General features: G+C 35.7%; 1 protein-coding gene across 1 annotated transcript; it reads left to right on the top strand.

The window, feature by feature from the left end:
* Positions 1-104: 104 nt before the first annotated feature.
* LOC138315850 (zinc finger protein 850-like) lies at positions 105-21,281 on the top strand. The gene is made up of 4 exons (XM_069257151.1): positions 105-1,572; positions 7,896-8,228; positions 8,976-9,287; positions 11,173-21,281. The coding sequence occupies exons 2-4, from the start codon at positions 8,051-8,053 to the stop codon at positions 15,831-15,833; spliced, it is 5,151 nt and encodes a 1,716-aa protein (XP_069113252.1). The 5' UTR covers positions 105-1,572; positions 7,896-8,050; the 3' UTR covers positions 15,834-21,281.
* The last annotated feature ends 1,099 nt before the right edge of the window (positions 21,282-22,380 follow it).

The following is a 22,380-nucleotide window of genomic DNA, read 5'->3' as shown; positions in this document are numbered from 1 at the left end:
TTTTGTTTTGATTTTTATTCCACCATCATCAGATGGTGGGCTATATTCAAATAGCTTTTCGTACGTCCGCCAGTCCGTCTGTTAACAATTCTTGCTATCGCTATTTCTCAGAAAGTACTGACGGGATATGTCTCAGGATGACCTCTGGCCTAGAATCGGAACATCTCGGGATGTATTATGTAGTAGCTGTTTACACTTCCTTGAGATTAAATCACACTGAAGATTTCATAGGCGACACTGATTAGCTAAACATAGGGGTCATACTGAGGTGACCCTGAATGGGGAATTATTAGATCTTGTATTGGAGTGTATATCGTAGCAGTCTGTGACGTTAACTTTTTTTACTGTTAGTCCTTTAGTGGACTAGTAAACCCCAAAATTTTACTAGTCAGGCTATTTAAACACTAGTTCTAAATAAATATACAGCCGTTTTGCTTCAGATCTTTGGTCATCATCAGTTTACAATTTTTGACTCAAAGTACAGTCTGTATGCATTCGTGAACACAAATTCTAACAAAATGATGCATCCGGACTGAATAGTCACTGCAAATCAGATATAGTATTTTATAGCAATTTTAATTGGGTGGGAAGCCACTAGTCTAATCGCACTAGTTCATTACAATTAGCACTAGTCCGCCCATAAAATTACTAGTTGTAGGCATCGGACTAGTGCTTAAATCGCTGACTGTCGTAGAACATCATAGTGGAGTGGAATAACAAGTGTCTTCTTAATTAGATTGATTATCATTTATCATCAATCTGATTCTGTGAACAATTAATTTACAATTTCAACTTATCCAGAACCACTAAGCAATTTTGAAGAAACATATCGCATAAGACCATTCAAAGTGTATTACATGGTTTAAAAATCTCAGCTCCTAGATTTAATAGAATTTTGAAAATTCAAAAATTAATCCCTTCGTATATAAGAAGGGTCTTGAAACGAAGTCCTCTGTAAAGGAATACTGCAGTATGTTCAGTGTATGATTTGTGTTCTTTTTGACCACCAAATTCATCAAATTATTTTCAAACTTATTGATTAGAGATTAATGTTGGTAATTCTTGAATTGTATGTCTTATACATACATTCTTGATACAATATAAATATGAAAATTGTGTATAATTGCAGCTACAGTCACTATCAAATATGACAACCATCCTAAATGCCAGGCATTTTTTGCAAAGCTTTTCATCTATAAACCACTGAACAAAAATATGTAAGATGTATCTGAAGTGCCAACATACCAATATTCTGGTTGGTAAATAGGCCTATGACTAAAAAACTATGTAAAAAAGTAACAGGCAATGACAAACAATCCAATTAGGTTAATTTATGCATATTTCGGATAATTACAATGACAGCGTAAGTTACAAAATTAGAAAACTGCAGTTGTAATTGAATCAAGGATGTACTGAAGTACAATGTACAGTAAATATTTCAAATGTATGTAATTTGGTCCGGGTCCGGGATTGGCGTACTTTAATTCTGCACCGCTTCAAAGCGTTTAAGAGATCCAGACTCGCATTATTTGTTCCCGAAAAGCCAGAAACGGAAACGAACACATTGAATAGGTAAAAGCACTCAATCTATTAAGCCTAATTGGAATTGTGTATTTGGTGTTTTAATCGCATATTGAATGTTAGCTGCCGCGAATGACTGCAAAATACGTGTAATCTTAAGTTATATTCTGGACCCATGCAGTTCGTTGGTACAGTATCGGGGTTTCTGCCCACCCACAGGGCCCACCTACGGTTTTACCTGTTCGGTCCATAGTACTCCCATAACATAGAGTTGACTGGTAAGCCGTTTTTTTTTTATCGGACGTTACTTTGCTGACTGTTAGACACGACGTAATGTTTCGTCGTGCTATACCTCTTACATTGTTGGAGTAGGTCCATAGGTATTAAACTCGTCTGACAATATTTATACTGGTACGATAATAATACAAGTGAACCATTGGATAGGGTGAAGTCTACCTCTGACTTCACCACACCTTCACCAGGGGCCTCTCACCCTGGGTGAAGTATCACCAAGTTCAGGGGTGGACTTCACCCAAGAACGCTGGTGACATATATTGTCAGACGAGTTTAATACCTATGCTTCGGTCCTGTACTGTCAAATAACAAAAGACAACAACGTTATTCTTTTAAAAAAAAAGTTTACAAGACAAAGAAGGCTATAGCTATTCTCCCATACGTGAACATGTAGTTGACACTTGGGCCGTTTTCGATTATACGGTTTGACTGGTTGGACCTAGACTAGTTGTTTGTTTATTGATTAAAGACGGACCTGGTGATTTTATAGTATTTAGCAGCCGTCGACACTAACGTAAGACCGGGGGCCCGAGGCCCCTTAAATTTGCTACGGGCCCCCTGATTGTCTGCAGTTTGTGGCCCGGCCGGACCCTGACTATTTTACAAGAAAAATAATAATATGAACAGGTAATCCACTGAATTTGCATTATGTCGAGTGTCTACCGATCTAACTACGAGCACTAATAATTCAGTCGCACTCTCGCAAACGTGTAACGAACGAATAAAGTATGTGAATCTTTGATGTTAGCGGCATCACCGAAACGCTTGTTATAAATACAATCCAATCCCTTCCTATCTATCATAAGCGTCGGAAAGACTTCGATTACATTCCAAGATGTCGTTTTTGAGTAGATGGTTGGGAACTCCTCCACCAGCGAAAAAAACAAAAACCTCTCAGGAAATACAACAAAGTAATCAAATATATGAAAAAACGAAGAGGCAAAGGTCCTTCCAGAAGGACTAGAAGGACCGATTTCATTGGCTTGATTACTCTGAAGTGTTTTTATTATTCGATGTAAGATCATCTGTTTGTTAAATGTAAACATATGTAACGCACTGTTTTGACGACAGCAATAAACTTTGGACTTGATTCAAGACTTCTCTTTATATTTAAAAGGTACACGGCATGTCACGGTGAAGCTAAAAGAGTTCAGCTAATTCCCCAACCGTGTCACAGAAGTTATTGTCAGTCTATTCCTTTCTAATTCAATCAAAACTTTGCAACTTAAAAATAGTCAATAATGAATAATGCAATTAAACTACAGGCACCACAGGCTATTGCCTCTATAGATATATGGATGTTTTTATATATGTGCAATATGTGTATTATACAACAACATTTTTGTTTATTACACATAGGGATATCTGTATATCTATAGAGCCAAAATCTTGAGATTTGACACTGACTTTTGACCCAAATGACCTTTGATTTAGCCCGGGTCTTGTTTGCTATTTATTTTCTGTATTTGATCATTTCTAAAATGAACACTACATAATTAAACAACTTAGACAAATGACATTATTTTAAATGGTTTATTGTTCATAAATCATTCAAAAGTTATACATAACCATAACATCTACGAAAAGGAAGAAATTACTTCATTCATCAATATATTATTATTCTAGAAGAATTAAAAATATCAATATTTAATTTGATCAAAATCCAGGGCCCCCACTTTTATCATCAAAGGAGCCCGGAGGTCTCCTAAGCAAATAAAGTTAGTGTCTAAGCCTGATTAGACGATCGAGCCTTGACAAAGCCCTCACAGGCCTGTATAAAAAATTGCATGTCAAGTTTTGCACTTGAAATAATGACTTTAACCAACGGTCGAACCGGTTGTTCCGAATAAACGAAAATGGTCTGGCTCTCAAATCAGGACTTTGACGTTCTATACTATACAGTATGATTAGCATCAGTAATGTGTTCAAAAACCCACTTTAATGTTTCAGATAATATAGTATAATTAGCATCAGTTATGTGTTCAAAAACCCACTTTAATGTTTTCAGATAGTATATATATTTAGGAGTATTTATATACATATGCTTTTAGCCCGAGATACTCTGCCCTTGACACCAGACTTAGACATTATGACAGACAGATGGCTGGTTTAATTTAGGGCCAGAGCGCATTGCTATATCAAAATGTGAAATGGATTGTAACCAAATTTGGCCACAAACATTCTTTGGGGAGGGGGAACAGAACTTGTATAACTTTTTGGCTCTGACCCCCCGGGGGTAGGAGGGGCAGGGCCCAACAGGGGAAATAGAGGTAAATCCTATAAATCGCTACTTGTCCTAGAGTTCTGCATGGATTGTAACCAAATTTGGCCAATAAGATCCTTGGTGGAAGGGGAACAGAACTTGTATAAATTTTGGCTCTGACCCCCCGGGGGCAGGAGGGGCGGGGCCCAATTGGGGAAATAGAGGTAATTCTATAAATCGCTACTTATCCTAGAGTTCTGCATGGATTGTAACCAAATATGGCCACAAACATCCTTGGGAGAAGGGGAACAGAGCTTGTATAAAATTTTTCCTCTGACCAGCTGGGGGCAGGAGGGGCGGGTCCCAATAGGGGAATTAGAGGTAAATATTAAAATTCCTTCAGAAAAGAAACAATGAGTCTGTTTACAGAACATTACTTGGCATTACAAACCAGGTGAGCGATACAGAATGTTGGAATAGAAAAAGTATTTAAAGTGTTCTACATATCTTTCTGTGCCTCTCAAAGTTTATGCTGTCTTTTGTAAAGTTTGAATTGACAAAAGTTATTAAACAATTAAATTAAAATATTGATTTTTAATGTGTACACATTTAAAATAGCTCGAAAGTTTCCGAACAGTTCCGATCTATTCCGACCTGTACGGGTATTGCCGATACTGACCACATGATATGGCTCGGGAGGTTCCGATTTATAAGGGTATCACCGATGTTGGTCACATGATGCAACCCTGTTTTCAGATATTACCCAAAAGTTTGAAACATGGCCTTGACTGTGGCGGTTCTTTCAAAACTATGATGTTTCATGTAACATGAAACAGATATTTATCCCCCGCCCAACGAAGTTGGCGGGGGATATACAAATGGGTTCCGTTCGTCCGTACGAATGGTTTCCGGAGCATAACTCTAAAACCAGTAGAGATATTTCCACGAAACTTCATACACACATTGGTCTTATGGTCTAGTAGTGCCTTTTGCTATTTTTAGGTTTTCAATTTTTGCATTTTTTCCGTAACCATGGAAACATTGCTGAAAATATCATATTTTTGTACCAGGTTTGTTTCCGGAGCATAACTCTAAAACCAGAAGAGATATTTCCACGAAACTTCATAGACACATTGGTCTAATGGTCTAGTAGTGCCTTTTTCTATTTTAAGGATTTCACTTTTTGCGTAACCATAGAAACATCGTGAAAATGGCAGATTTTTGTGTAAGAATCGTTTCCGGAGCACAACTCTAAAACCAGCAGAGATGTTTCCATGAAACTTCATAGACACATTGTTCTTATGGTCTAGTAGTGCCTTTTGCTATTTTTAGGTTTTCACTTTTTGTGCTTTTTTCTGTAACCATAGAAACATTGCTGAAAATATCATATTTTTGTAGCAGGTTCATTTCCGGAGCATAACTCTAAAACCAGCAGAGATATTTCCACGAAACTTCATAGACACATTCTTTTTATGGTCTAGTAGTACCTTTTGCTATTTTTAGGTTTTCATTTTTTGCAATTTTTCCGTTACCATGGACACATTGCTGAAAATATCATGGTAAATGGTAAATGTTACTTTGAAAAACTCCACCCATCTTTGTGTATATAGTCTTAATATAAATGTCAAGGCTGTATACCTGATTCAACAATTGCAGCCCCGCTCTACTTGAATTATACTTGATATCCCTTTCTTTAGCTCAACTTCTGTTTTTTAGCCCACCAAAGCCCACCATCATCAGTCCCATGAAGGTTAAGGTATCCCCATTCAAAAAGTCCTGAGGGTATCTTTCTCAAATTTAATATGTAGGTTCCCCTAGGGCCCTTGTTGTGCATATTGCATTTTTGGACCAATCGGTGAACAAGATGGCCGCCAGGCCGCCATCTTGGATTTCGATAGTTAAAGTTTGTTATGGCTATTTCTCAGATAGTACTGAAGGGATCTGTCTCAAAATTCATATGTAGGTTCCCCTAGGGACCTAGTTGTGCATATTGCATTTTGGGACCGATCGGTTAACAAGATGGCCGCCAGGCAGCCATCTTGGATTTTGTTATTCAAAGTTTGTTATTGCTATTTCTCAGAAAGTACTGAAGGGATCTGTCTCAAAATTCATATGTAGGTTCTCCTAGGGCCCTAGTTGTGCATATTGTGATTTGGGACCGATCGGTCAACAAAATTGCTGCCAGGCAGCCATCTTGGATTTTTATATTCAAAGCTTATTATCGCTATTTCTCAGAAAGTATTGAATGGATCTTTCTCAAATTTCACAGGTAGGTTCCCCTAGGGCCCTAGTTGTGCATATTGTGATTTGGGACCGATTGATCAACAAGATGGCCGCCAAGGAGTCATCTTGGATTTTGATAGTTGAAGTTTGTTACCGCTATTTCTCAAAAGGCACTGAAGCGATCTGTCTCAAATTTTATATGTAGTATGTTTGAAAAAGTTTAAAAAGTAGAGAAAAGATCCATCTTTCCTTTGTCAGATGTAGATCATTCTTTGGTGGGCGCCAAGATCCCTCTGGGATCTCTTGTTTTTTCATACACATAAGTCTCCAAAATCAAACTTACTTCAGCTTTGATATCTCCATTGGCGGGGGATCTGAATGACTATGTCCTTGTTCAATAGTATATTGGTGCTTTCATAGATCTGAATCATCATATATAAGCATCAATATTTACACATTGTATGTTTTATGAGAGTTTGTGATGGTGAAAATTACAAGAAATACAACTTTAAAGCTTTAAATGCTCCACCTCTGACGAATGGTATTTTTTCTCTTATCAAAAACAGGAGCAGACACATTTTTATATATTCATTTTGAAGTAAAATGAGCCAACTTATCAATAGTGGTAATGGTAACTGAAGAAATCAACTAGGCCTATATAATTTGTCTGCTCCTGTTTTTGATTCAGAAAAAGTACCATGCATCAGCAGCACTAGTGGCATCTTAGAAAATAATTACTTGTAATTGTGCCCTGAAAAAATCCATGGTACTATTCCATATATGGAATTAAGTACTGATTGTACAAGCACCAAAAGCCAAATATATTATTTCATACATTTTTCTGTAATTGTAAACACATATAAACATGATTATACATAAGTTATTGTTCACTTGATGGGTATCGTTTATGCTCTGTCGGCAATGGAGTATCTTTAAGTATTCAGGGAATAATAGGGATAAGTTTTGAAAGTGATAGCTTGATTCAATAAATACAGTTAGATTATGTTGGCAAATTTAAAGTGATTTTAAGCTAAAAGGGGAAATATAGAAAGTTTTGGGGGAAATCAATTTGAGTCATAAAAAAAAGATCAGTGATATGGAAATTCCTCCTATAGTGAATACATGTATTATAGTATAACTTCCTTGGGGAAAGTGGATGTTGTTCCTCAAAAGTTGAAAAATATTGATCTATGAAAGTGGAATCCAATTCTATTGCTTTCAGTCTGAGAACTTTCAATGAGATTACTTTTAAAAACATACTGGACACTGAATGACATGCATGGAATTAAATACATTATGTACTCATTACAAGAGGAAAGCTCCTGTGTTTTGTCAATATTTAGCCAATGGACAGTTGACCAAGTGAGTCATCAAAAATGGAGGTGTCATAAGGGTGTGACTTATGCTTTATCACGTTCATTTCCCACATTGTGTAGCTGTATCCAGATGGATCTCCAGTTACAGAGATCCTTAGAACCTATGCTATGACAATTCTATTAGTAAGTGATATATCTGGATGGTTGGTAGTACAGTAGTCCATCTATTATGTGACCATATGGGATTGACATCAAGTGAATCTAATAAGGACTTGGTTATCTTTTAAAATGGTACATATCAAAAACATGGTCGTTACATATTCCTTTTTGTTTCTCAGGTTATTTCAATAGAATAAAAGACAACACTGAGTGTATATGGAGGGAAATGAAGATGAGGACCTTTTAAGGAGAAGACTTCTGAAGTATTTCATCTTGACAACCTGTTGTATATTATTATGATGAACACATAGACAGCTCTATAGGGATCACCAACATGGATGATATCCTTGACGTTCAGTTAAGTGATCCGCAGTCTGGACCTACAGATTGTATACAGGCAGCTGGCATCAAAATGGAGTGGAATGGAATAGAAGATGAACAGAGTTCTCCTGAAGTATCATCCAGCAAATCACCGTTAACTTACATACTTCATAACAGAAAATATACTGAAGGTAAAAATTGATTCACACTAACCATGGTACTTGAATTTAGGGAAGCCTTATTGTAGAATGTTGGATGCATTTGTAGTGCAGTGTTATAATCAGTATTTCATTATCAGGCTTTACAGTTTCTCTTCAAATACAGGATATAAAATCTAGGTGACCCTCACTTTCTTGTTGGTCTAACATTCAATTAATAACTACGGTTGGAATCAGAAGGAAAGGAATGAACAAAGTGAAGGAAAACCATAGAAGGAGATATGATGAACATTGTGTACATGTGCCATCTGAGTCGAGAAAGATCATTCACGCAGTCTTAAACAATGCTTCTTATTTAGTGAAAATGTCTTTACTATAATTTATGATAATATAAATGAAGGCCTCTGTCACATTCTTTTCATATACCTGCACCTTCTTGCATCCTATCTTTACCCTTCCCTTATCCACACTTCCACAAAAAATACTATTTTATTGTTAATGTCATCTCGTATAATTTTGTATGTGTTACCTAATATTGTATGGAAAGGGCTTAATATAAGTTGGAAAACTTGTGCCCAATCCTTTTGTACATATTTGATACAATAAAATATGTTTAAACTAAACTAATTACGGTTGTTTAAGAACATCACAATTTGTTTTGATTCCTGTTTTCTGTAGCTACACTTGTAGCTATTCTTTCACTTAATTAGAAGTGTAAATTTCCCCTTTCATAAATTTCCACATTAACAGTAAATCATAATATTTTAACTTTTATTTTAGGATATGAGAAAGAAAGAAAGGATGGAAGGAAAGAAGACAAAGAAGAAAGTGACTCATTAGAGGAGAAATTTAGTGGAAAACTTGAAGACATACAAATAGATAAAGTGAATAACCAACCACAGGTTATGAAAAAAATCAAGAAGTGCTGTGTTAACTGCGAGCACACATGTTTTTCCTGTAATGCAAAGTTTCAAAACATTAGTCTTTTGATAAGACATCTGAAAGCTCATAAAAAACCAAACAATCAGGAGTATGAAAGACGACTATCCAAAGAAGTGGAGGATTTACAGGTGGCTACCAAGAATGAGAAAGGTAACTGAAATTAATAATGAGTGAACTGATAGCAAAATTATCAACAGTGTGCAACAAAACAATAACATATTGTTATGTAGTCATTGTGTGTCTGTCAGTCGTCGTTCGCTGTCTGAAAAATTTTCATACTAGCAACTTCTTCCAGAAGGCACAGGGTACTGATATTTGCCCTGTAGCATGCTGGGATGAAGTGCTATCAAGTTTGTTCAAATGGATGACCTTGACCTTCATTCAAAGTCATAGGGGACAAATAGGCTAAAATAATTTTTAAACAACTTCTTGACAATAGCTAAGAGGCCTATAGAGACCTGATTTTGAGCTACATTTACATTCAAGGTCACAGAAGTCAAATTGGTGCAAACTTTAAAATAACTTCACAAGTTATATAGGCCTAAATTATTCAGATATCAAACCTACATGTATTTGAAAAATTATATTTAGTCAACAACCTGATAGTTATCTCCATTTGTCTATAAATCATTACTATGCTTTTATCAAGATAAGAGTGTTTTAAAACATATCAAATGATTGTCAGATTGACTGTTAAGGGCCTTTGGACTCCTTGTTAAATTTTATGATCACTTTGCATATCACAACAAATATTTACCCCAAATAAGCTTACAGTACTTAATGCGTGTAACATTCCCTCAAATGCGTTTGGGTTTCGTTTGCGTTCCTTTCGTTTAGTTTCGTTTGCATTTCCTTTCGTTTATCATTTTTCGTTTGCGTTTGCGCTTCTGGATTCGTTTTCGTTCGCTCGCGTTCGTTTGTGTTAGTTTGTGTTTGAGCTTTTATTTGAATTTGTTTTCGTTCCTTTGCGTTTGCGTGCATTTGCGTTTCGTCAACCGGATGTACTTCTTTTCGTTTTGATTGGGAATTGTTAGTTGCGCATGCGCAAGCAAAAACTAAAAATGGAGTCAACTGCCGGTGTAGCACTAGACCTATTTCACTGTATATTCCAAAACATTTGAAACTTTAAGTATATAATTTGTTCAAATATTTGAAGACCTCTTCTTAAAATTACCGTCGATGTATGTAAACCGTATGGTGAACTTTATATCCGTTATCGGGATACAGTAATTACGAAAGAACTTTACGAAAGACTAGTGATTTTCGTTGTGTATATACCACGTGCCATACGTATACAACAATTTTATTCGAAAGAAACATATTAAAATGATTGTCAATGTCAAATTATATATATGTATGTTTTTTTTAAAATATTTGTATATATTATAGTTATATAATTTTCAAGTGTGTTTTTTTATATTATAAGATACTGATAAAATGCCTATTGTTGAATGCCGATCGTTTTCAGTGTTGTTCATGTTATTACACTTACAATTTTATTATTTTTGCAAGCCGGTACAGCAAGGACGTACATTTATGAAATTGTATATACATGTGACCTTTGTTTAGTACACCCGTGACCAAAGCTTTTTTAATTGTGCCCTGGGCCGTGACATTGCTTGCTGAGGTGAACAAGTATCAATATATACTAGCTGTAACTATATTTAGACTAATCCAGACCACTATACAACCGTTGTGCAGATCGATTACTATGATCATGTTTAATTTCCGGTCTCGGCGATTTTTACCTTTCGTTTTTCGTTTTTCATTTGCGTTTTTCGTTTGCGTTTCATCTTCGATAGCTTTCGTTTTTCGTTTGCGTTTTTTTGTTAAGAGAAACGGATTTTTCGTTCTTCTTTTTCCGTTTGCGTTTTCGTTCGTTTGCGTTTGGTTTTTCGTTTTCGTTTCACGTGCGTGTCGAGGGAATGTTACACGGATTAATTACCGTAAACAATTGCTGATACCAAAGATGTAATGCATAAGTTAATTGAAAAGTCATTCATATTTGAAGTAATCAACCATGATTTTTTTTCAGGATGTCAGGATCTTGACTTTTGTGTTTTGAGCCATAACAGAACCAGCACAAAGACGGAATACTCCAAAGATAAGGTTGAGTTAAAGGCCGATGACAGGACAGGCAGATCTAGGATGTCTGGGGTATTCATCAGCAGTTCTACATCAAAAATGTCTAATGGGATCGATAGTTCCGTGACAGAATTTAGTTTGACAAACTACATACAGAAATCAAGTCAAAGAAATGTAGCTGGTAAAGGGTTTTCTGGGCCAGGTCACATCAATGGCTTAACAGAATGTGAACAGAATTTAAAAACAGGGGGAAATCCTCCTATGGACAAATACAGCTGCAGAGAAACTAATGAAAGTGACGATTTAGAAGAGGATAAAGGAGTTACCATGAATAACCAAAACCAGCTCCTGGTCCTGGAAGTCCGGTATAAATGTGGAATCTGTGGCAATGGATGGAATTCATACATTGAGTATGAAAACCATATTTTCACAAAACATGGAACAAAATGTAGTGGACCGTTTGCTCAATGGTTTAAATGTAATATTTGTGGGAAAACATGTTCTCTGAGAAGTAATTTTAGGAGTCATTTGTCTACCCATATCTACAAGGAGAGGAAAAAGTCCTTCAAGTGTGACATATGTGGCAAGGGGTTTTATAACAGATATGATAAAGAAAGGCACAAAAGAACACACAATAAATTGTTTGAATATAGCTGTGATATATGTGGCAAACGATTTTGCTATAAGAAATCTGTCAAACGTCATGTGTGCAATCAAAAAGCTGGCAAAGAAGTAAATTCCAAGAAAACGTTTAGAAGTGAAAATGTTGAAAAAAGTATACCCTGCAGTGTTCAGAAAAATGATCAGAAGAGTAATGAGTGTAATGGTAAATCTAGTGTTGCAGTCCTGGAGACACCTGGAGGTGAGAAATCCTTGAAGAAAGATAACCATCAGCAGTTCAGTAATGATGGACTAAATCAAACACTTGAAAAGACATTGGGACCAAAACCATCACCTGAAAAGACAAAAGAAGTAACCGGCTGGGACCTTGTTACAATTGCCCATGATGTTGAAAGCCTTGGAGATGTTTCCAAAGACGACAAGACAGGTTTCAAATGTGATATATGTAGTGGTATTCTATCCTCATCTGAACATTTAAGGGGACATATTTACACTCAACACGCTACGGTAACAGATGCAAGAAAGGGATATTTTAAGGGTTTGTGTAACGTTTGCGGTATGAATTGTCGTCAGAAAGCTTCATTAGAAAAACACTTATTGACACATACAAACAGAGAGAGGTCATTCAAGTGTACTACGTGTGGGAAAGGATTTTTCAGGAAGGATGAACTTGTGAGACATGGAAAGGTTCACAAAGCTGAGGGTTACAGCTTGACTGAAAACAAAGTTAAAGAAGAAGATGAAACAGGTGTAAATGGTTTCTGTGGTGAGAAGAACAGATGCAAATGTGATATATGTGGTGATATTCTATCATCTACTGAATATTTAAGAGGACATCTTTACTCACAACATACAAGTATATCAGACGGAAGAAATAGACATTTTAAGGGTTCATGTAACATCTGTGGTGTAACCTTTTCACGGAAAGATTCATTAGAAAGACATTTATTGACGCATACAAAAAGGGAAAGGTCATTTAAGTGTCCGGAATGTGGAAAGGGATATTTCACAAAAGATGATCTTGGTAAACATGAAAATATTCACAAAGATGTGAAAAACAATTGTGATATTTGCAGACAATCTTTCAAGTCGAGAAGAAATTTACATTATCACAAGCGTTTTAACTGTAGGATGAGTCACAAAATAAAATCAAATCCTGGAGAAAAAACACTTACAGACCAGGCGTATGATCGATATGATGAGCTAGGTAACATGAATGTGGAGCTAGATGACATGGATATCGAGCTAGATGACATGGATATGGAGCTAGATGACATGGATATGGAGCTAGATGACAAGAATGTTGACGATGATACTGACGTTTCAGGGAGTTGTAACATGGAAAACAAAATAAAAACGGTTGTCACAGATGATACAAAGGGTGAAAGATCGAGTCTAGAGCCAATATGTTTTCCAGGGAAAGACGTTGGTTTAAGTAGTGAGAATAGTGATGACAGTAAAAAGAATTTGAAGATTAATTCATCTCAGCACGATGTGTCCAAAACTGGAGATGTAAAGATATCCCATACAGAAAACGTGACGGAATGTTTTGATAACCAAATCATCAGCAGACCTGAAGAACCCACATCTTCTGTTTCTGACACCAATGAAGTTGAAGAATACGACTCAACAGGTGTAAATGGTTTCCAATGTGATATATGTGGTGTTATTATGTCTTCTTCTGAATATTTAAAGGGGCATATTTACTCACAACATACAACTATATCAGACGGAAGAAAGAGACATTTTAAAGGTTCGTGTAATGTCTGCGATTTAACATTTTCCAGAAAAGATTCATTACAAAGACATGTATTAACCCATACAAGAAGGGAAAGGTCATTCAAATGTTCGAAATGTGGGAAAGGATTTTTCACAAAGGAAAGTCTTGGGAAGCATAAACATACACATAAAGCTGTGGTTTGCCACTGTGTTATTTGCAAAAAGCCTTTCAAGTCGACTAGTTTATACAATGGCAAGTGTAAGACTTGTAAGGAAGAAAACAAAATAAAATCAAGCCCTGGAAAAGGGTCTCCTGTAAACAATACCTGTGATGAGATGGACGACATGACTGTGGGAGTTGATACAGAATTGAGATGTAACGGTGTCCAGATTCAACAAAATGTTGCTTCAGATGATTCAAAAGATGAAAGATCGAGCCAAGAGCAGAGATCGTGTTGTCTTCAGAAAGGCATGGACTTAGGTAACGTGGACATGGATGAAACTAAAACCAATGCGGAGATCAGTACAAGTCATCACGTTGTATCTGAAACTAAGAATTTGAACATATCACAAAAAGAAGATATGACGGATGTCTTAGATAACCAAATGATCAGCGGATCTGAAGAACCCAAATCTTTTATTTCTGACACTAATGAGGAAGACGATGAAACAGTTGTAAATGGTGGTGAGAAGAACAGCTTCCAGTGTGATATATGTGGTGACATTCTATCATCTACTGAATATTTAAGGGGACATCTTTACTCGCAACATACAACTATATTAGACGGAAAAAAAGGACATTTTAAGGGTTCGTGTAACGTCTGTGGTGTTACATGTTCTCGGAAAGATACATTAGAAAGACATTTATTGTTACATACAAAAAGGGAAAGGTCATTTAAGTGTGCTACCTGTGGAAAAGGATTTTATGAAAAGTATCGACTTTATAAACATGAAAAAACCCACGATGGTATGACATATGACTGCGACGTTTGCAGAAGAACATTTAAATCGACGGTGAGTTTGAGGGACCACATGAAAGGACACCGAGGTGAACTGGATCATAAATGTAATAACTGTGGCAAAAGCTTTGTATCCTTTAAAATACTCCGGGGACATCAGCGCACGGCTCACGGTCCAAAAAAGAAATGTCCTGTTTGCAATAAGATGGTAGTTGATTTAAGAAAACACAAGAAAACACATGCTGATAATCCTGCGTTGAAATGCGAATTTTGTGACAAAACGTTATGTGATTTCCGAAGTTTGAAAAAACACAGGGCTATACACATGGGCAAAGTCTCATTTGTTTGTGAACTTTGTGGAAAAGGGTTTTTTACTGAAACTTCTCACCAGAGGCACGTCGCAAAACATGCAGGAGAGAAGCGTTTTGTGTGTGATGTTTGCGGAGAGAAATTTTATTTGGATTGCGATTTATCTAGACACATCAAGTACATACATGTCCAGAAAAAGACATATACGTGTACATATGATGGTTGCAGGAAGACGTACGCCAGCAAAAAAGGTTTCTCACTACATGTTAAAACACACACAGAGAAGGCCAAATACTCGTGTCACATGTGCAACAAAGCTTATTATGATAAACATCAGCTTCTGGCACATGTGAAAAGCCATACAAAAACAAGAAATCGAATTAAATGCGATGAATGTAGAAGCCGCTTTGATTCATCTGAACAATTGGAAAACCACAAGCAGAGGATCCATCGAATGCCGAAGTGGGTATGTCAGAAATGTAAGAAAGCATACATGACCAAGACAAACCTAGAACACCACATATGCATTCATGACAAGGCCAAGACCTCTCCATTTTTGTGTGAGTTTTGTGGTGTGACGTATCTGTCAAGTATGCAATTTCAGTTACATCTGAACAACCACATGGGTGTAGTTGTCAACAGACCTCACAAATGTACAACTTGCAATGCAGGATTTTTCTATGTCGGAAAGTTGAAAATTCATGAAAGGATACATACCGGAGAGAGGCCGTTCCCGTGTGACATTTGTGGCAAATCATTCAAGTCCGAAGGACAACGCAAGTTGCATAAGGGATTACATAAACGTGAAAGGTCTTTCAAATGTGATGACTGTGGCCGGATGTTTTTTTCACAAGCAGTATTGAAAGAACATTACCGGATACACAGTGGAGTCAAACCCAACGTTTGTGAATTGTGCGGTGAAAGGTTTCGGCACAACGGCACGTTGAGTAATCATATACGATTGGTTCACAAGACAACCAAAAGAAAATTATCAAATCAATGATTATTCATTATACATGTATACTGATACATCAAGCTGAAGAATGACACTGATAATTCAGTAGTGAAGGTATAGGCGAAGGTGTATAACTTTAACGCATGTGAGATAAATTGATTCACAATTTTATTTTTTATTGAAAAGTTGTGTGCATTGGCATGCGTTTGGTTGCGGATGAAAAAAATGAAGAAAAAAGTGTATATATATGGAAGGAAATCATTTTAAACCTTTTAAAGCATGTATGGAAACAAAGATGCAGATACAGTTATATAATTATTGGGTATTCCATGAATATATAGTATAACTTAAGGAACTTAAGGACCTGAGAAGAAAAACAAATTCTCATAGAATTTTGGAACATTTTTATCTCATATCTCAGTATAACAACATATGCTAGCCCTACCCCATAATTTTGAACTACAAAATCAACAATTTTCAGCTACTTTTGCCAGATTTAACCCTTTATAGAAAAAGTTTGGGTGTTAAACTTTTGCAAATATTTTGCATACCAATAGGGAAAAGGAAGCTTTTTCTAAATCAGTCAGAAAAATGGGGTGTCCGTGTGCTTACTTTTTTACCCAATTTAAATATTTATTTTTCGATATTTAATAGTGAAAAATTGAAATGCTCAAATTACCATTAAACGTAAAAATAAAGTGACAAAATTGTATCATTTAACACATTGATGCTTAATGTTTGATTACCACGAACCTAGAAAAGATTTACAGCAAAACCAGTTCGATACAGCTAAAAATGCTGACGAAGTGATGATTTAAATAAAAAGTTTAAAAAAAACTCTGGCTCTCCTCAAAACGAAAAGACACATTTTCAAATGGCTGCCAAATGGGCCATTTCTTAAAAATCCCGTATGAAAAAATCTACTCAGAATAGATATGTAATTTTGACAACTTGCAACAGAAAATGTTATTTGAAAATTTCACAATTTCTTTGGTCTATGTCGAAACTAGACTTAACGGGACTGAAACCTCAGAGGTGTGCATCCTTAACTGCATAGTTGGGAAATAGAAATATTGCATTTTCCCATTGCCCTACAGAACGCTATGTGCAAATAGGACACTTTCAGGGAAATTGATTTTAATAGCACGCGATTTTATCGTCAGCATCTTCAGATTATATCATTATACTGTGTTATAAACAAGTGTATTTGGTACTGTTGAGGATTTCAACCATCATACCAAGGATGTATCTTTCAAAATAACTCACGTTTTTTTATCTTTATAAAAAGACTAAACGGCCACTACCTTTTTTCGAAACGACTTTTGATTTTTAGAAAGGAAATGTAAAACTAGATTGGTTATTTTATAGAATCGCAGAAGTTATTAACTGCTTTGACCTTTCAGTAATTAAATATTCTATATACCATTCGCTGTACAGTGTGGCTATATATTCAATGTCTTTACTTATTTACTGTATTTGTAAGTTCATACTTATTTATTAATTAGTGGCTATACAGTAGATTCAATTCAACATATTTGTTGGTAGTCAACAAATAAGCTGATGCTTTCGTTTACATTCATAAAGATTTCATTTAATATTATTTCTATTCATTTTCTTTTTACTTTTTTGTTTTATGTTCTTCCTTTCCTTAAAATATGTTATCTAATCTTTTTTTGTTAGCACCTTGCACATGAATGAATAACGCGGGTCGCTTTATGTTTTCCCGCCGTCGTCCTAATTACCGAGCGTCGGTTTATCACTGTGCCAGATGGTAAAACAGTGAAATGAATCTTCACTGTTAACATAGTTTACGCAGGGAATCTTGCATTTGGTTGGTGTTATACCATCCTATTAGGTCATTAATACATAATTTCGTATATTATTATTGTTTTTAAGAAACTTTTATTTTTTGCTTCGCAAAGGTAGTGGGCCTAAACTAACAAAATCTGTATTTGACAGTCATTTTGTAAATGCACGTTCCTGTTTCAAGAATAAGCCTTTATAAGTTTATTTTGTCGTGTCTCTTTGGAATATCAAATAAAACAAAAACTAGTGTGGAAATTGATTGTTGCATGAATTGGTGAAAAATGCGTAATTCGTTAACACCAACATACGGACGTATTTTACTCCCAAGGTATCGCAAGGCATCCCATCTAATCCATTTTTGGTGTTTTCGACGTAAAAAAATCACTTATCCAACTTTTATCAATATATACTTTATAAGGAATAAAATAACATTTGAAAAAAGATTTTTGAGACATTATGATTTAATTACAATGATCACTTCCTAATGTTTATGACATAATTTTTTTTTATTTATTTATTGCTTTCTTGTATCCATACAAAAAGTATCGATAGCAAAACATACATAACATACAGTGCATTAAAACAACAACTTGGATATGTACCAACCAGCTTTCCTACGTTTGAAGGAATATGACGATCAATCTGATTAAGCTTCAATTCTTCAATACATTTACTTGTCACTGTTACTATACGAACTAACGAAAGTAAAGTGAAGTATATGACGGTATAACTGACACCCAAAACATGACCATGATGACGTCACTAATGTTGATGTGGTAACCTTAACTGATCACCGTCAAAATGGCTGTTCCATCTTGTGGATTAAATCGTCTTTGATAAACGGTTTTCCTGGTTTAGACTAAAACAATTTAAATGCAGAGATCCTAAAATGAGTTGATAATGTAAATATAAGCATTAAACTATCTTCCTATGGTATCTATGGTCTATATAGATGCCAGAACTTTGCAGACAATCATCTCATAATTGTCTGCAAATGCTGAACTATACGCTGTGTTATATTTAATCACAATGGACAAGAAGTTTGGTGGACATTGTATATAGGAGTTGTCTTCCTTATATCAGTCTTTTCTTCAGGCATAACTGATAGCAACAAAAAGCCGTTTAAAATGAAATGACATATATAGATAACCCCAATACTTAACAATTTTCCTAACTCTTACTACATAGATGTTATACAGTGATTGGGTGAATATAGTCCTTGACGTTTCAGTAAGGAACACAAAACAACGTTTTTTTTATTAAAACGATATGGGAAATGTGAAGCGATCATTGATCAATCTAATTGGAGATGTGTATCCTATATGTCACAGTTACGACTCTGTTTATACCCTTATAGAGGTTTTGTCTTTATTGATCTTTTGTAATCATGCAATCAGGTAGTTCTAATTATAAAATTTTACTTATAATGCATACATAGTCGATAGCAGATCCACGATGTTTCTGCAGATGTAAGTAGTTTGACATCATTATAAATAATTGTTCTTTGTTTTACGTAGTTGTGGTTTCTTTGGAATTTTCTTTGTGGATGGAATTGTTCCTTGTAGAATTCAAAGCAAAATTGTGTTTAATTTGGCAGGTGACACCTGATCACCACGTGTAGAAAATAGAAACATCGAAACCATAGACAATAGAGAGAGTGCTGAAGTTGAACATGATATCAGCGTTACCAAGATTGTAACCTTTGTGCAACAATTTACCTTAGAGCCTCCATCTGAAATGCATTTAGTACACACGCACACATGATTCCCTTATCATTATTTTTCTTAATATTAAAACAATCGCATTCATTCTATTACCATTTGCAATATAAGAGAGGTTAGGTTTTACATTGATGAAAAAAAGGCCCATCTGTTAGATTTAATGTTGTATCGTTTAGACTGCTGAAATATCAGGGCGATCTTATTTACATCAGATATTACACGCAAGACTTAGATATCCATGAATGACATAGCCATCACTGAAAAACATGCACATGTTTTTAGGTAATTTTACGGCTTGTGGTTTATGTAATCAAGGCGCACAAATAAGGAAATTGTTGACTTTTGGAACGTAAGCGATTGTGTTTATGGCACTATATGTTTCGGATGAGTACTTAATGGTGGAAAACACACTAATACAACGGAGTGTTCTTGAAACGGTCGAACATCAACAAAATTGGAGAAAGAGTCTTCCTCATCCGTTTATTTAGTCTGTTTATTTAACCCTTATAGTGCCGTAGGGCCGATTTGGCCGATCTTCGGGTTTCCAGAGTGCCATAGGGCCGATTGGGCCGATTTTCGGGTTTCCAGAGTGCCAGAGGGCCGATTGGGCCGATCTTAAAAAAACCAGACTCCAATTTGCTTGATTTTGATATTTCCGTATATACGACTGAATTAACGTAAATGACCGTAAATAAATATCTTCCAAATTTCCAGTCGACATAATTGTATGACGTCAAATATGACGTAGCATGACGTCATTTACAAGGGATAGACGACATCTTGATCCAGACATTTCCACCGATTTTTTGGCCTATTACTTGTTTTTCAATCAGTTTCATGTGCATTACACAGAATAGAGAGACAATTTTATTAATTTTATATCACTATATTCTAATCAACATACACTATGCTGCTCTTTTATCCTTTATATACATAGCATTATATTTTACTCTCCTCGTCATCTCGTCAATAAAAACGAGATAGGAGAACATGTTTACAGGACGACCGGGATCGTACAGTAACATGCGTCTGCTGTACAATGATTTTTAAAGCTTTGTTTGCAAACAAAAAAGTATTCTCAGCTTTATTTGGTCACCGTACAACAAACTAATAATTCGCGGCCTTAACACATATTCTATAGTACATGTATGGAATCTCCATAGCGTTAACGGCATACCTTCCTATATATACCAGTCAATATTTCGGTAAATAAATATCACCTCACGTTTTAGAACTCATAAAAATATTACAATACTGCATGTCCATGTCATTTTTGTACATAATTATGTTTTGTGAAGTTTGAGGTTATATACACTACACTTGTATATAGCAATAAGAAATCGCAAGTTTAATATTGACTGTCCACAGAATATGATATCTGACTACAGTCCAAAGAAATTTTGACATATAAATGTGAAACAAATATGGTATGCATATTCAGTTCACACTGTCAAGTAGAGGCTTCAAGTGTAAGATCTGCAGCGTGTTCCATTTAGTTTTCCTGGGACGAACCTAGCGTTCCGCTAACTACTTTATTCCCTTACACTACTCGTACTTGGAGTGTAAATTAATTAAGAATTTATCACAAGACGGACACAAATCAAGGTCAGTTTTTCTGATATTTTCAATATTTTATCAGCACCAACCTCCTCCCCATGACCTTCCTCGTTTCTGTGACTAAAAGGTTGTATAGCTTTAAATGGACCACATAATTGTTTTTGTATCTAGAGTTTGCATTCTCGTGAGTTGTATCTTGCTTTTGACCATGACGCATATGTCAAGATTCCTTTCATGTTTTACTTAATAAGTATAACATGTACTTTGTTAACTATGGTTGGGGCACTTTTTATCCCCACCTTGGACCATATCTTAAATTTGCTTATGTGCTTTATAAAAATGATTGAAAGAATCATTTCATGTTTATGTCATATCTCGTCGTTTATCATAATAAACGGCAATTTTCAATTTATATCGTGTTGTTGGTTTTCATTCGCATGCTTGGTCCAACAAGCTAGCCCTGCTTGTCGACATTACGTTCCGGTATAAGAACACTTTAGCATAAAAAGGAGTAAGTGAGACTACTGGTTTGCCCGTTGTCAGTATGACCGAAGGGGTGTGTCTCTGCCGGCATATTTCAGTGAGATAGCACTATTAATGGACAAGAGATATTGCAAAGAGATATAGCATGAATAAAAACTACGAATTAATATGATATAAAACCTAATCAAACAACTATAAAATTGTGCCCAAAATCATTTGGCAACAAATGGAAATACTTTAACAACGCATTTACGAAAAAAAAATATAAAAAAACAAAAAACAAAATACAGAAACTTCTAGGGATAAAGTAGAATATGTCCGAGGGATTCTTCGTAAGAAGATGCCATTCGGAATATAGGAGCACTTTTCTGAAGTCTGTCTGGTCCAGAAAGTTAACTCGAGGATCAGAATGTCAAAGAGTAGGTCCAAAATATGCGACTAAAACTGCATATCCTTTCGACGGCCGGCAGGATTCGAAATTGGCTCAATTTTGATAGTAGGTTATTACAAATGCCATCTATGAAAGCAGTTTGCATCTAGATTTCGGTTTGATGCCATTTTCACGATGATAACAAACAGTACACACTACAAACAAGCAAAAACAGTCACCGGAAGTCCCCTAAAGGTCACCACGCACGGGTCATGGGAGGCAGAAACCTGCGTGTGGGACTTGTTTTTTTGTGTGTTTTTTTTAAAGGGACAATTCAGTCTAAGACAACATTAAAATTTGTACATATATCGGGAAAAAACCTGTTCTAATGGAAATTAGATCAGTCGGTTTTACTGTGATATGCTCGAAAAGCCCATGGTGGTGAAATGTGTGTGTTTAAACTCAAACTCGCTCGCTGTCCGCCATTACACATTGTGGTCGAACAACTTGTATGCCGAACCCTGTCCCTTGCTCGTAGAGTAATGCAACTTTTGTCTAGAACTGCTCAAATCGCTCTTACAGTAGTGGTTTACCTTATTAGATGAATTGTCTTGCCTAAGAATCATTTTATTACCTCCTCAGTGGTTATGTAGTTCAT

The sequence above is a fragment of the Argopecten irradians genome, chromosome 2 (genome assembly GCF_041381155.1).
Source record: "Argopecten irradians isolate NY chromosome 2, Ai_NY, whole genome shotgun sequence".
In the NCBI taxonomy this organism is placed as follows: domain Eukaryota; kingdom Metazoa; phylum Mollusca; class Bivalvia; order Pectinida; family Pectinidae; genus Argopecten; species Argopecten irradians.
Note: the sequence above shows the minus strand (reverse complement) of the source record. Positions and strands in the feature narration are given on the sequence as shown.